Raw genomic sequence first — 15,834 nt, 5'->3', positions numbered from 1 at the left:
GACGATACCACGCTTGGGAAAGAGGGGGAGACTATTTAGAGTATCGATTGAAAAAAATGTTCTGGCTCCGGAAAATCTGAATATGTATCCTTTTGCCATTTAGAATAATATTTCCATGAGTAGATTTTGTTCCATATCAGCAAAATACATTTATATCGCGTTGCTATGTTTGACAGTATTGTTGGTCTCCCCCATTCGCACTGACAGTGACGTGGTGTTTGTGCAGCGCAGCTATGACGAAGGTCGCCCCTGGTGACATCTGAATGTGAGCAAAATACACTGCTGTTCCCCTACACGGGCCTGTGTGGGATAGCAAAATGTAAAGCCTGATTATATACCACGTCGGTAAAGCGAAGGGCCTATTGAAACTGTGTTTCTCTTTATTTGGAGGAACCTATAATGAGGAACCTATTTTCCTTCCATGGTATTATCATCAGGGCCCGATCCCCACTGAAGTCAGAGCGAAGGATCCATTGTTCTTCTAATACATGGTCCATCCAGGGAGAATTTCCTCATATAAAAGGACCAGAACATAAACATATTTTTTTAATTAAATTTCATTTCGTCCCGCATTGTCACAAAAACTTTTTATAGGGGATAAAAATTCTCAAAACACAACTAAATATGGCACACATTTAAAGTCTACATTATGTTATTTGAATCCTTCAGAGCGGCTTCAACAGCAACCCTTGCAGTATGCTTCACCTCATTGTATAACATTTAGGAGGAACATTTAGAATTTAAATAAGTTTCCTGAAACTGAAGTTGGCCATTTAGAATTTAGTGTGAATTCCTGTTTTTTTCCAGCAAATATACTAAACTGGCCAATAATCAATTTAAATTGGGTAGTAATGTTACAAATACCCATTCAGCCCAACAAAAAGCAATCTTTCGCTATCTGCAGTAACACAGGGGCTCCCAATATAAGAAATATGAGGATTTAAGTTAGGGAGTTGTACAATGCCACAATTTCTACAAAACTAGTTTATAAATTTGCTGACTGGCAGCTTGCCTTAATATGGACTTTTTTACACAACATTTATAGCTGTGATCAAATAAACTGAATCAACTTTAGATTATGCAAAACTTTAATTGTTAATGCGTATTTTTTATCAAAAAACAAACTGATCACCCCACATCAAGATGAGACAGAATTAGAATGTAAATATTGGCAGTTTCAATGCAGATGCTTAGTTTAGTAATCCGAATATGTCTATATACAGCTTAAATCAAACTTAAAAATAAAAAACACCTTTTTTTAACAATACAATAATCTCTCCTTAATCAACAGTCAGTTACACATTTCAATCCAAACACAATGACGGGCCTGCCCTTTCCAAAAAAGAAAAAACAAAGAATTTCAATGAATAACTGCACCACTCAATGGCTTTAAGGCAAATTAATGCTGGTTTAAACTCTTACAACATTCAGGCAAAAAAGGACAGTCTGTCAAAGAGAACCTCTACTTTAGGATCCATGGAAAAGCAGCATGGTGGTGAAGAAGGCATGGTCATACAACTGCTCTGCTCTCACACACTTCTGGTGCTCCACCTGGCTGCCTCCTGTGCCGTTGTCGGATGAGTCGCTGTAGGAGAGTGGGCCGCGGTGGGTTTCTGCTCCTGAGTAACACCCAAACTGAAGCTCTGCTCGATTGTGGCCATTTGAGGAAAAACCCTCACCTGCTACTGAAAACGAGAAAAAAAGGTAAAAGGGCTTATATTGATTTGTGTAAATCAATTAATTCCTTTTTTAAAAATAAATATAGAAAGTGACAGCAGGGAAAAAAATTATGTGGGGACTTGGTCAAGCAGTTTAGAAGCTATTATGGAAATGTGTTTTAACAAATTAAGAGAAATATAGCAACGTATTGTTTGTGAGAACACAACCTAAGTGCAATCCAAAGCCTTATGTAAAAGTTTTGACCTTGCGTTTTAAAATAAGTTACTGCTGGAGACACAGTGACGAGTTCCGTCTCCACACTGGTTTTTAAGCTTCAAGCATAATGAAGACCGTAAAGATCATAATCTGACATTCCATAATCTAAAACCCAAAATACTAAGCCAATGTTAGTGTAGACCAGTGCAACTAGTTTCATGTATATATATAATACATACAATTCTTTTGCATTTATCTGAAAATAAAGCTTTTTTTCCCCCATGTTTTGCATGTCTGCACTGAAGACCTCAAGAGCAGAAAATGACAGCAACATCAATAAATCAAATGTCCACCAGTCACATGTATAAAATCAAATCAACATTTAATTATTTCACACAATCAAGTACAAAGCTAAACCTGCTTAGTACTAAGCATTGCATGTTCAAAACAGAATAACTACACTCAAACGCTCCGCCATGTAGGACAAAGTAAACAGAAACCACTTGACATGACATTGTACTAAAAAATGCTGAAAAAAAGTTTCTGTAACCATTATCTATAAAAAGTTGAATATTGTACATTAAGCTCGAGAAATAAGGCTTTTCGCGAATCCATGCAAATTTTCTTGCCAATAACCAATTCCAAAATCAGACGGAGTATTATATAACTGACAGATCTGCTGGCCCAGTAAAAAAAAAAAAACTTTCCATACAAAAAAACACTCGAGAATCAAATAAGCACAAATAAAAACCAGGAATTGGCCAAGTCCAAACCCATTGACTGCTGTGTATGAGTACATGACACACAAATGAAACACAAAAAAGCTGCACAGTGTCTCGTTTATAGTTCACAAGTAACATTCATGTTGGAATATGCTTTGGCATAAGGCAATTTTTTAATTCAAAACAGCGTCAACAAATGTGTGGTACCCATAAACGTCAGACGATATTTCTTATGTATATTAAGGAGTTTAATGCATTTATGTTTTTAATATAAATGTCGTCTCCAATCTATTGTTATTTAAAATGCAAGTATACTCAAATTCAACAAATTCAATGAGAGGAACATTTTGCTAAAGGAAACTATCCACCCAACAAGAGAGATTACATCTCTCATGTATAACCATTTCTCTGATTAAATTTAAATTTAACTATTTTTTCTAACATGGTCGGGATGAAAGTCACCGATGTTCGAAACACACCAGAAACGTCCTTTTGCTTTTATGCAACAATGGACCATTTCACAAGCAATAGACAACACTGACCTAATTTCTCCATTCTGCCAATATCCAGCCGTGACCCTAGCGTGTCAGGGGGATGTCGAGTTTGTGTTATCTGGGATGCAGCTGTATAAAACAAATCTCACCCTTCTATCATGACTACGAAATCAAAATAAAGATCACTACAATAGTCGATCTCTGGACGGATCCATTAAATATAACGGTAGGACAAAGAAATCGCAAAATTTGTAATCTATCCGAGTAGAATTGGGTGCATGGAAATAGAAAATAGAGTACACCTACGGCTATACATCTTTCAAATGTAGCTTACCACAAAATCAAATCAAATGTCCTTCTTTATGCATGTGTTATGCAAAAAAACCAAAAAACTGCCAGACAATCAAAAAAAGATATAGTGCACAAAAGGGGCCCGTTAGCATGTGGCCAGAGACTCTTTCTACAGGTAGGCATAAGAGTTGGTGCAGCGACATGGCGTCTGCATAGAGGCAACCGTGATGACCTCCAGCTCTTTAGTGGCGGAGGTCGACCTGCCCAGTCCCCCCTGGTCCTCACACTGATCCATGAGCCCCGGCCCTTGTGGTGGCGCAAACCCATTCAGCCCAAATGCAAAGGGTCCTGGCCCACCTGAAGTTACAGCCGGCGCCAACTCCATGTTCATGCCTTCCATCTGGACCTCTCCAGCGCCACCCAGTGGCCCATTCCCATTATGCAATTCGGGTGGCGAGCCCAGACCTACGAGAATAAGATGCATACACAACCGTTCAGGTGATGCCCGATGCTAAAATAAATGAATATTTATTTTAGAATTATTTTAGCATAAATGAATATTTATTTTATAGTAACTATAGGCCCAATTTTTGTCACGTTGAACATATTTTATAGTCTTAAACTTTTATATAAAGTTCTACACACAGATCTCACACTAAGAAGTCTGGTTTGTGCTAAACAAATTCTGTGTATTTGTCTTTAGCAGCCATGCTTAATGCATGCATGTGCAGCAGTCCAGAGCATGCTGGTAAGTTTTTGCTTACCTTTCTAAAGAAACCTGAATAACGTAACGGCACAGATTTGATGAGCTTAATGACCTACCGTTCGGTCGGGCCTTCTTCCCCGCATTCGCTTCCATGCCATCAAACGACCTCTTTCTGTTGGGCACGCCGTTCGAGAAGCTGCGTCCCTGGATGGTGGGACGAGCCTGGCCCCCGATCTGGGTCACGCCGTTCAGAAAAGTCCCGTTAAGGGACTGAGCCATGTTTTGTTGGAAGTTCTGGGCATTGGAGAGAATCTCTGCGCACTCCTGGAATCCCTGGGCGTGAGCCAAGTCGGCAGCAGTCAGCCCACTGGCATTCCTCATACTGCACAACGAGAAGGACGAGTGTTAGGGACGCTCACTGGGCCGTTCATTCACACAAATAAAACAAAACAAAAATGAGACACGCTCATACGCACACACTCATTAAGCAAGTATTCTCTCTCTCACACACACACACACACACACACACTCAATACACACAGACAGACACACATATGTATAGCAATAACCTGTGCTGCTCTACCTACTCACATCATATTCATCATCCTCATAAGATGACGAATGATCTGCTTAGATCATCTTCAATAAAACTTTACAAAGTTTCCAAATCAATAGGGAAACTTTACTGCTGCGAGAGGACATGATCAAGACAACTGTAGGTATGGACCTGTTTAACTTGATGAAACCCGGAAATAATCGGACCAACAGGACGACTGAGATGATTGAATCCAAAAGGAGAATTTCGGCAGGCGACGTCAAGAGCTTCACTTTGCCTGGGGGAGAATGGCAAAATCAAGGAGGAAGGTCAAAGGTCTTCTCACATATCCACCGCTGATAATGCTCCGAGGATTTTGGAACGGCCGCATCAAGAATTTGGCCATGTCTCCAATGTATGATGCAAAATGTAAACCAAGAGTGGTGATCATAGGGTGCAGTCCGCGAAACAGACCATGACTCAGCGACAGTAAGATAGAATTCTTCAGAGACAAGATCAGCCAAAAGAGGTTGGAACGTAAGTTGCATCTTCAAAGGAAACTCCACAGAATGAAAAGCTGGGAGAAGTCAAAGTGCAACCATTAGAAATCCAGGAATCCCCTCCTGGGAAGGTGAAGTTGTAAAGGCGTAGTGTTGTTTCAAGAGGGATGAACAAGGAAAGGAAAAATATAGCAACCTGAATATGCCACAGGCGCTTGTGCCATTATTCATCACTCTAATTAGAGTCTTTGCTCTACATACAGTTGTGTCAATCATATCCAGGCGCAGCAGGGCTAGAATTTTAGAATTCAATAATGAATGAGCAAACAGAGTTTTTCAATTTTCAGACATGTCATTAAGTATGGAAGCAATGCCACTGGAAAATAAAACCTTCCTGTGTCCTATTCATTTGGAAATGTAATACTAATTTAATGAAGATTAAACTCATCTTGTAGATCTTTTATCTATTACTGCATACAAGAAATTATTGTGGAAGCACAAAAATCCAGCAGTATTCCTCCAAACAACAGAGGCTTTTAGCTTAGTGATGAGAACGCTTCTCCTCTCCAATGGCCAATTAGCCAACAAGCCTGCACTTGTTCTGGATCCAAATGTCATCAAATTGAAAAACGAGTTCTTGAAGCAAACAGTTGGGTCTTTGTAAAAGAAACAGGACGGTGTCCCAAAGCCAAGCATTGATTTGATAATAAAAATGTGAGGGAAACCGAAGTGTCTGCATCTCCGGTGGGCTTTATATACTTATCATTGTACAATAGTTACATCTATTTTTACTAGGAAAACTGGCATACTTTGTGACGCATTTGATTAAGCACTACAACCATTATCGTTACCCGAAAACCAAATGACATTGACTTCCACACAATGAATGGTTTAGAATTACGCCGTTGCGGTTTGCTCAAGCATTTTGTTTAAAGCTTTTTCTTCCTCTTCATATTTATCTAAACAGTTGTGCAAAAAAGAAACATTAAACATTTGATTAAGAATTTAAGATAGAAAAAACAAAACAAATTAAAATCACAAAATTACCCGTCCCCTTTAAAATGAACGCTTCCAAAGGATTTTGCCAAATGATGGAATTCATGTCAAAGGTCATGTTATGATAAGGTTGATGGATTGGTCTCACTACAAGGAATATTCTATATTATATATTTTTTTTAAAGAGTTGGACTATGGACCTGAGAGGCACAAGTAAAAACATTTTAAGGAATTAACAGAATGATCTAAACTTAAAGCAATTATCAGACTACATTTACACTAATTATTTTCTTGCTAAACGCTCAAGTACTGAAGAAAGTAGTAAAACTTGTCTGCGGGATGTATGCTGTTCAAGTTTGCAGCCTCTGGAGTCAAAACCCCATCAAAGCTAAACTGTGTTCAGTTTTTTCCCCGAGCTTAAGAAATTCATACTGAGGGTGATGGTTACATCCACCCCATATTTCATGATTTCAGGGAGTCTAAGATCCGACAAAGCACTCATACAAACTCCTGTGTAGGTTTTGCTTATCCCAGCCTTGTTTGAAAGAGGTCTTAAGAGAAATAAAGAGCTTTAGACGTCTTACCCTAAAATACTTCCTTTCCTAAAGAGATTCCTTTTGGTCACAGCATTCCTTTAGTGAGACCGAACACCTACAGTCAGCACTGATCCAGGAAATGGACCAGAGTATTATCAGTTCTGGTGTGGAAACTTAAAAAGGAAGCGTTCATTTTTTGTAAATGCCTGGTATGCTTTGCTTTCCCGTCCTAAGCACAGAATGTGTCTTCTCTAACTATCATCTAACCTTCCAGGGGCAACCTTTTATCATGCTACATGTTGACATGGGATTCACGTGATTAAACCTGTCCATATTAAGGGCTCCTATGGTTAGTTCACAAAATAAAAAAACCAAATCATAAAACAAAAAAAGGCTAAATACAGAAACAATCATGGATAATAAGCAAAGCATGCAGGTCTAAAACTTTAGTTTGAATTCATAAAAACCTAGCATTAAAACCAATCACCGCAAGAAATACCTCAACAGTTTGCCAGTGTGTAGATAGGAAGCGATAGTGAGAACACTCAATGCCACAACAGTGCGGCTATCCCAGGGAACGGGGCAGACTCAGCAGTGTCTATTCTTCCCCTTTCTAGGATTACTTGAAAAAACCAAGTCATTTCCAATTCAATGGCTGCAAAACATTAAGACGTACGTTCTGTTTCAGTATAGAAAACTTTTTTTTTTTTTAAATAATTGTCACTTTCATAGAGGAAAGGGTGACAAAGATCAGATGTCAAAACAGACTATGGTATTGTAAAGGGTTAATACTGTGACATACAAAAACATTTCTGTGTATGAAGTCAAATATTTGATACAGTGAAATGACAGTGATAACCATTGCAACAGGATGATAGTTAGCATTACACAGTTCAGTACATGATGGTAAGCAGATCTAACCCGTCTGACTCTGCTCTATGCTTGTGTCTCTGCGTTGTTATCTCTGCCTCCAAAACACAGTCCTATCCGCTGCTAGCTTGCTAATGGACCACCTTCACACTCTGAGGCTCATGACAAATAATACAAACTGCTTTTTACTGACGTGTTACTTATTTTCTATGATTTCAGGGTAAAGTTGAGCTCATTTTGTTCCATTGACAGAAATGGATTTTAATTATATTCTGAATGTTTTGTTTTAGGAAAAGTTTTTTTATTTTTCCCAAAGGGCACAGAACGTTGATTTTAACGCCGCGCATTTTGTCCAACTACTCTTTGATGTTGAGCCGACAAGAGAGCAAATGAGGCCGCGTCTTCTTCAAGGTCTGGTGAGCCCACGAGACCTTCCCACCCAACTAAAGCAAGTCAGATGTAGTTCCTGCTTTCCTAAAGAAATCTTCTTCTCACTTTGTAATGGGGCGAAGGTAAGCAACATAAAGAACATGCATCCCTTCAACCGGAACCAGGATCCTTCAGTGCAGGAAGATGCAAGGAAAAGTCCCAGTGTGCACATGAATCAGTGTTGGGGAGAAAGGTAGGCGGGCTTTAGCGAACAGGAAAATAGATTCCAAAAGGTAATACTGCTGGAATGTTTTTTTTTCCAGTTCCTGTTGACCTCGTAATGAGTTGGTCAACATTTCATAACACTGAATTAATGGCACTGAAGGTAGAAGCTTTAGCAATCAGGAGCCGCTGAGCGATTAGTGAGTCATGGCGATGGAAACCAGACTGCAGACAGGAGTGTTTAGAAAACAGCAATGAAAGCAGATGGCGAGGGAACTCTCTGAATTGCGTTTCTGCCTTATTGATGAGAAATGGATCCATTTAGTGCAGTGTCTCCTGTGTGTGTGTGTACACTCCACTGCCCCCTTCTTTTTCTTCTTCTTCTTCTTCCGCAACAAGCAAAAGGCTGACTATGCCAGTGAATAGAAGAGTAGGAAAACTAACAGCGGCTGAGTGCTGTACAACATACCGCGTTACAGTTAAGTAGTAAAGACCAAAGACAGGATAATGATGCCGTCTCACGAAGGCACCGCCCAGATGGCCAGCTGCAGTCTTTGAGGTGTGTTCAAGAGCAACAGAAGAAGTGAGACGATGCAAAGCCTTTGATCAGAAGACGGAAAAAAATCCACTCAACAGGGTGAGCGGTAAGCAGGTAGGTTTCTGGCCAAAAAGGTTTAGTGTCTCTATTATTGTTAAATGAATTAGCTAATTTTCTTAGTGCATATCAATAAAGTAGCATCACTGTTGGTGGTCATATTTTGAGGATTTTTTGGTATCGATTTTTAGTTTGAACTACAGTTAACTGCCGTCTATGAGGGTGTTACACGGAATGGCAAGTTTAACATTTTAAAAAGTAATTTGTCTATCTCCAAGGCGTGTACGAAGAACTATAAACAAAGTACATCACCAGTTAAAGTATGAAATCCTGGACGAAGCAGACTTCATTATCAGGTTCTATACGCTCGGTTCAGAGCATCAATGCAGCAGCCAACATTATGCGCGACGTAAAGATGTAGTAAAGTAATGTGTACCCTCTGTGTGTGTGTTAATCACAGCTTCCCTGTGCTCTGGTCACATTGCTGCTACTGTCATTTAGTGGATGCAAGTCCCTCCATTAGGTTTCCCTCCTCCCTCCCCCCGTAACAATGGTTTTCCTAATGATAGCATCATTAGTGGCCCACTTCATAAAGTGAGTTGAATTGAAAAACCTCCATAATGGGTTGGCATTTTTGCAATTAGCCGTGTGACTGTGCCGGAGTTAGTTTATAGCTGGATGCTAGCGCTTTAGTTCTGGCTAATGCGTTTACAAATTGCGGAAAAAGTTGTGTTCATTTGAGATTATTTTGCTAAAGAAAAACCTGTAAATCTCCAACGTCTGTTTGCTACAGAGCTTATTCTTTGGAATTAATGCCCAAATCCTGATGCTTTTTTGTAAAGTGACAGTGGTGCCAACTTTGGAATAACACCATTCCTGCAGCACTATTAAAAGGCATTCCTAAGTTGTGATGGGTTATTTTGAGGTAAGTAACACAGTGGCAATGTATTATTATACTGATGGTTTGGTGAAATAAAATTAATTAATCATTAATAAAGCATTTATACCTAACTAAATTGCAGTACGACAAAAAATAAAATATGCCAAGTATATTAATTGAACTTGCATTTAGGATTTTTAGTGACTATGAAAATTTAAATTTGTACACTTTCATTAAATAATATTCCATACTATGTATTAAAATAAATTGTATATCGTTTCATTTTCAGTTTAATTTTAATACTGAAATATATTTGTGTCAGTAAGTTTAAACTTTTGTTACTTTGATCCAGCATTTCTTTTGTTTTTTAATCGGATTAGAACGTATTTATTTAATAAAATATAAGTGAATTTTTAAGTTAAGTAATTTTGTCATGAGCCTCATTCCCACCCAGTGTGCCTCTTAGTGCCCCTCCCAGTGGTGCGTCTATACATTTCTGGGTCATAAACAAAGAAAAGTAACCTGATACTAAACAAAATGCATAATCTGTAAGAGGGGAAAAAGGAATCACTCATCATTTACATCATGAATATTACTTATCGGCTGATAACCAAATGCACATTACAAGACCTCAATAACAACTGAGGAATTTATTATATATACACCTTATTTGTTGAAGCAGACAAACCAACCAGGAGTTTTGTGGAAAACTAAGGGTTAACTAAGAGTATAACGAGTTCCATTGGTTAAGATTCAGACTAACAAAAACCAATGTGCTTCAGCTTCAATTAACCTGCAGGAAAATGTAGAACACAATCCACTTCATATATTTATGTAACTAGGGACCATAAACAAGTGCCAAAGAGCTAAAGCAAATATTTCACAATGGTAATTATAATTTACTTATTTTTGGTGTTAATTACTGAATAAAAAAATACATTAAGACCAATTTCTCTCCACACAAGAACCTTTATCTATAAACCTCCTGGTTGTTTTGAGTCTGTAGCATCTAATCATCAAAAAGCCATTCAGCTTGTTGCAAAAAATGAAAGTGCAAGTAAATTGATAGTTGGGCTAAGGAGTTAACAAACAGCCTCATTTAAACATGAACCTTTCATTGAAATATGCTACAACATTTAATGTCATTACCATAGAATATTATATAATATTGCTACTGCTGACAATAAAAATATGGGCTGATTTATAAAACTATGAAAAAGTCATGTTTGCATACGTCGATAACATATGCAGTAGGTTAACTAGTAGTGCTTTGAGCTGGCTGTACATGACCTTGGGAACAAATAACTATCAGTTAAGATGTGCAAACACAAAACACAAAGAGTATTCCAATTGTTTGTGATCGTTTAGTCTCCCCACAGGTCTTACAAGATCTGAATTAAAAAAACAAGAAAGATGGGTTATGCCTCTTCTGCTTCCGTTCATGCACCAACAAGAACAATGTAATCTATAAATGAACCAGCCCAAAGGGAGCCGCCAACTAAAAAGGTGTGACCGTGTAGAACATTTACATAGATCATAAATCCACTTCCTGAAGTACCAGTAAGGATCATCGTGGTTTTGGGTGGTTATACATAATCGATTATAAAATAATGAATCTGATCTTTCGACTGTTTTCTGTGTGAATGATGCATTTTCAGTCTATGCAACAGCATAATAGCTTTCATACTAAAAGTAAAAAGGACTTTAGATAAAGTAGTATTGTGCATTTGGTCATCAGGTCGAGTTATATATGTAAGACACTAACAAAAACAAAGGAAAATCACACTTCAGGATTAACAATGACCATGCAATATGGCATACTATACTAATAACAGTTTATCATCCTTTACATTAAGTTGTCCTCTTGTACATGTAATAATTTTGCTGGATTTACACAGATAATACCTAATATCAAAAGTACTGCACTGAGGTCTACTTATATTAAATTCATTACAAAAAGTGTCTGCTAAACATAAATGGAAGATAATTCAGGAACTTAATATGTCTTTGCTAATATTATTACACAAAGAGGTCAATTTAATGTGAATTGTTGCAATGATAAACAACAATTTCAAGGACTAACAAAATGTGTAACATTTTCAAGGGAGCACCACCAATTCCGTTTATATCATAATATCATGACCAAACGGTCTTTGGGATAAAGTTCACCTAATAGCAATAGACTGTCAATAGATTTTTTTTAAATCAACTAATTAATCGCACATTTTGAAATTCATTCATTGTGCTTCCTAGCAGCTAGCAGTGCGTAAAGTGGTCCGTTTACCGTTCGTCACGCTTCTGTTTGACACAAGATGGAAATCCTCTCCACAGTTCTCCGCTGTTGGTTTTACTTTCAATGCAAAGAGCTCTCTCCATCATCTCTACCACCGCAGTCTATCCGATCTAACGTTTATGGAATGCTAACACATGAAGGTTTCGTTTCCTGGGTAAACGCACAACGGAAGTAAACAATGTTGCATAAACTGCGTTAATATATTTGATGCCTGTATTAATCGCATTGATTAATGGTATTCAGCCCTAATTAAAACAGTGTTTTACTGTAAGGATCTTAAAAAGGCTCAGTCTGCTCGTCTGAAAAGTTATTTATTTCAAAAATATGCCGTTTACAGTTATGTACACTGTACAGTCTGATGTTAGCATTAAATCAGCAGCTTCCTTCTGGCTGGGTGTGTGCAGCACAGCCAAAGTATCCCATTTTACAGCGCCACCTTCTTTTATTTGCACATTTCACAAATTGTTAACTTGAACACTATAGCGTTCTGATCCGTGCAGACCCTTCTGCATTAAAGCGTTGATGCTGCTATTCGAGTTTGGTGGTGGTCCCTTGCAAAAGTGTAACTCGGATGTTGGATAGTACAGAGGAGAAGAAATGAAGGCACAGATCTGATTACAGGACTTACTCAGCTTTCGCTCCCTGAATCAAGAGAGCATTGATGCACTCCAGACTGCCCGCACGAGCAGCCTTGTGAATGGGCGACTCGCCCACATAGTCCTGAGCGGTGACAAAAGAAAGCAGTCACACATAAAAAAGCAAGACTGTACTGTGCACACTAACAAAAGGTTGGGGACAAAACACTGTTTTAGATTAAATATAAAATCATGTTAGTGTATGAATTTAATTAAATATACCCTCCCTAAGCACCTTCAGTCTCCATTTCCAAAGTAAAAAAAAACAAACAAAGGGAGGGTGTAACTGGGTGTCAGCCTGAACTTTTCAACCAAACTATACCACCTCCCACACACAATTACAGTTACACATTAGTTCGAGACCAGAAGGAAGAAACAGAGAGAAAAAAAACCGCACACTGCAAAGTGGGACGGGCTTAACACTGAGCTATTCTGCTGGCCAACGGCAGCCATGTCGAAAAACATTAGGAAGAGAAAATGCACAACGTGTAGTTTCCCCAAGTGGGAATTTTCACATATGCCAAGAAATTCAAAGTCAATTGACTTAAACGCATTTCACGATGACGACAGCTTTTATGTCATCGTGACCTACTAATCTGATTTCTCTCAGCTGTGCAGCAGAGCTTAAAATATAGCCTGGGTGCATGAAAACACAGAGGGAGGGAACAAAGACTAAAAATAGTGAGTGATGAGTAATACACACAATGGCCTGCGAACAAATACAGTCCAACACAAGGAAACAGTGGCCGGCTGCGAGGGGTTGCAACCCCACTTTTGAGTGATGCTTTCTTAATGGGATCACTAAGAGTTCAACCTCTCTCAGGGCAATACCATGTGAAACTCCGCCTGTTTTGGATCTTTTGCATGTGTTGGGTAATGTTGAGCCACATACAGGCTCTTTTTACTCTGCTTCAATTGTTAAGGAATTTGTAAAAGAAATGTCAAACCTCTGTTTTTTTTTTTTAACAACACACTTGGGTGTACGGTGTGCAGACGTCTGTGTGTGTGTGTGTGCATCCGATGTCGTACCTGTCTGTTAATGTCTGCGCCGGCTCGGAGCAGCCATAACAAGCACTCAGGGTGGCCCCCGAACGCAGCAATGTGAATGGGTGTCTGTGCAAACCTGGAGGTGACCGCGTTCACGCCGCTGCCCACCTGAACCAGACGCATCACACACTCCAGCTGTGGAAACAGAAGGGGGGGGGGGGAATAGAAAAAAGGTACGTGAAGCGGTTAATTCATTCTTAGCTCTCCAGGAAGACATTTGGGCGGGTGTGGACATGTGTCCTACAGTGGCAGACATGTGTTACTGTTGCATGTCCTGGCTCGAACTGTGTGTACCTAAGTTAACTCTAGGCCAGCCCTTTCCGGCGTCAACCTCAGTGGTAAACTAATGTTGCCATTTTGTCAAGTGACCACATGTTAAGTAGAATTTAAAAAGTTTTAGAAAACGACTTAAGCAGAGTAGAGGCTATTGGTGCAGCTTTACGCTGCGCAATAATCACATAACGGTAGTTTTAAATGAGTGTATTTTACTAATGGGAGTAACTTTACATTAAGCATCAATTAAGATAATGTTCCGTCAACGTTTCATTAATTTGCTGTTAAAATGGTTCCCGCTCGACGGTGATGTAGTTTTATTGGCAGATAATAGACATACGCACGCGCGGTGCACAACGGCGCAGTTCAGGGAGAAACGTCCGTTAACGACGGTTATTGAACGGTTTCAATTGAACGTTTACGGCCAACCGTCTTCCGCCAGTTAACGACGGATGCCTTTCGAAGAAAAGGAAAACGCTCGAGACGACGAACGCCTCTGCGCTCATTCGGGTCCCAATCGTGTCCGATTAAAAAAAAAAAAAAGCGGCTAGCGGCTGGGCTAACCTTTCCGAAGTGAGCGGCCCAGTGAATAGGCGTCCAGCCGTAGAAGGTGTCTTCCACCGCGAGGTCAGCCGGGTTTGAGGTGCACTGAAGGAGGGAGCACAATGCTGCGACGTCTCCATCCCTGCACGCCCGATGGAGGGGGAAGCGGCTGGTGAGCACCTCCTCGCTCGAGAATCCAGACTCCAAACCTACCGACATTGTAGCGAGAGTGACAAAACGAAAATACCTAGATACTTCGAAAGGGGCAACAACAATGGCTATCTATGTGTTTAATTCAGGTCGCCGATGTTGTGCCTTGAGGATCCCGACACCCGCCAGTCTGCTTAATGTGTTTCTGCCTGACGACACGGAGCAGAGGGGGGGAACGGGGGGGGGGGGGGAGGGGGGCGTGGGTCTGAAACTTGAGAAACGCGGAGTGGCCTGGAAAATGCGGACTGGATTTCACAATCCTGACTTTTTTTTCTTCTCCTGGCGATGTTGTGTGAGTATTAGTTGTAACGCCACCTATTGGAAAGTAGGATGCGTTGTGTGGGCGGCCCGTTCTCTCCCATGACAGTGTATTTTCTGACCAACAGGGGGCAGAATAACTTCAAAGATAAACTGGAAACACTGTTGTATATAAACTCGGAAAAGCTTGGTGTATTCTGTGTCAACTTGTAAGCGCTTATTCAATTGATAATTTATTTGCTTGACTATGCACCTCCTGAATTTCTGAAATGTGCCGACATAATAAGTACATAACAACAACCAACATAACAAATGTGTTTTACGATTACATGGACACCGTGGGTTAAGCAATTGTTAGTCCTGTCAATATTCAGTCTTCAATATCTATTTTTCATCTTTATGTTGTTCAACAGTAAAAATTCTTACGTAGATTTAAGTTTAAAAACTGAACAAAACAACACTTGTGTTTTTCTACTCTGCATAGTTAATAATATGTTCCCAACATAATTTCAAAGAAACATTCATTGTTTATGTACCCTTTCCCCTAACCCTAATCTGAAAATAGTTTAATTCTACTGGGTACTATCCAGATATCGCTCTCAACGCATCTTCAGTGTAACTCAACATGTTGTGTGGTTCACAATCCATTCAGTTTGCCTCTTACAGCTGGACTCTAGTGACCCTATACATATTTACCAGTGTTATGTTGCTTGTTAGTACCACCAGATGGAAGTATAGAACAATAAATGGATCAACACATGCAGGCTCTGACCAGGGTCAGGGTGATACAGAAAATAGACTTTTTGAAATGTTACTAGCATTTTTATCACTATAATAAATTAGGTTTCTTTTTACACACATTTATCAACAGTACAGGATAAACTATTGTGCTAGCCAGAACAGTTTTCTTAGGGAAGTATTATTTGTGAACATTGGATTAAGACATTGATTATAGACAGTCACCAGAATATGTAATGTAGTGGT

At 39.4% G+C, this 15,834-nt stretch overlaps 1 protein-coding gene across 3 annotated transcripts; it reads right to left on the bottom strand.

The window, feature by feature from the left end:
* Positions 1-571: 571 nt before the first annotated feature.
* ankrd10b (ankyrin repeat domain 10b) lies at positions 572-14,737 on the bottom strand. 3 transcript variants are annotated; one of them, XM_037487912.2, is made up of 6 exons: positions 14,404-14,737; positions 13,549-13,701; positions 12,513-12,604; positions 4,205-4,470; positions 3,740-3,847; positions 572-1,685 (listed from the first exon to the last, which is right to left on the bottom strand). In XM_037487912.2, the coding sequence occupies exons 1-6, from the start codon at positions 14,599-14,601 to the stop codon at positions 1,468-1,470; spliced, it is 1,035 nt and encodes a 344-aa protein (XP_037343809.1). In that variant the 5' UTR covers positions 14,602-14,737; the 3' UTR covers positions 572-1,467. The 3 variants fall into 3 exon arrangements, with proteins under 3 accessions (XP_037343809.1, XP_037343810.1, XP_037343811.1); XM_037487913.2 differs by having other exon boundaries at positions 572-1,682; XM_037487914.2 differs by lacking the exon at positions 3,740-3,847.
* Positions 14,738-15,834: the final 1,097 nt, after the last annotated feature.

Source organism: Pungitius pungitius, chromosome 10 (genome assembly GCF_949316345.1).
Source record: "Pungitius pungitius chromosome 10, fPunPun2.1, whole genome shotgun sequence".
Classification (NCBI taxonomy): domain Eukaryota; kingdom Metazoa; phylum Chordata; class Actinopteri; order Perciformes; family Gasterosteidae; genus Pungitius; species Pungitius pungitius.
The sequence above is the reverse complement of the archived record's forward strand: the minus strand, read 5'-3'. Positions and strand labels throughout refer to the sequence as shown.

What these genes read in the sequence shown, in the direction of transcription:
- ankrd10b (XM_037487912.2), bottom strand. Translation starts at nt 14,601, where the DNA reads ATGTCGGTAGGTTTGGAGTCTGGATTCTCGAGCGAGGAGGTGCTCACC. An exon ending in GCGCAGACATTAACAGACAG is followed by an intron (nt 12,605 to 13,548) that starts GTACGACATCGG and finishes GTCACCGCTCAG; the next exon opens with GACTATGTGGGCGAGTCGCC. An exon ending in GGCGCCGGCTGTAACTTCAG is followed by an intron (nt 1,686 to 3,739) that starts GTGGGCCAGGAC and finishes TCTCGTTTTCAG; the next exon opens with TAGCAGGTGAGGGTTTTTCC.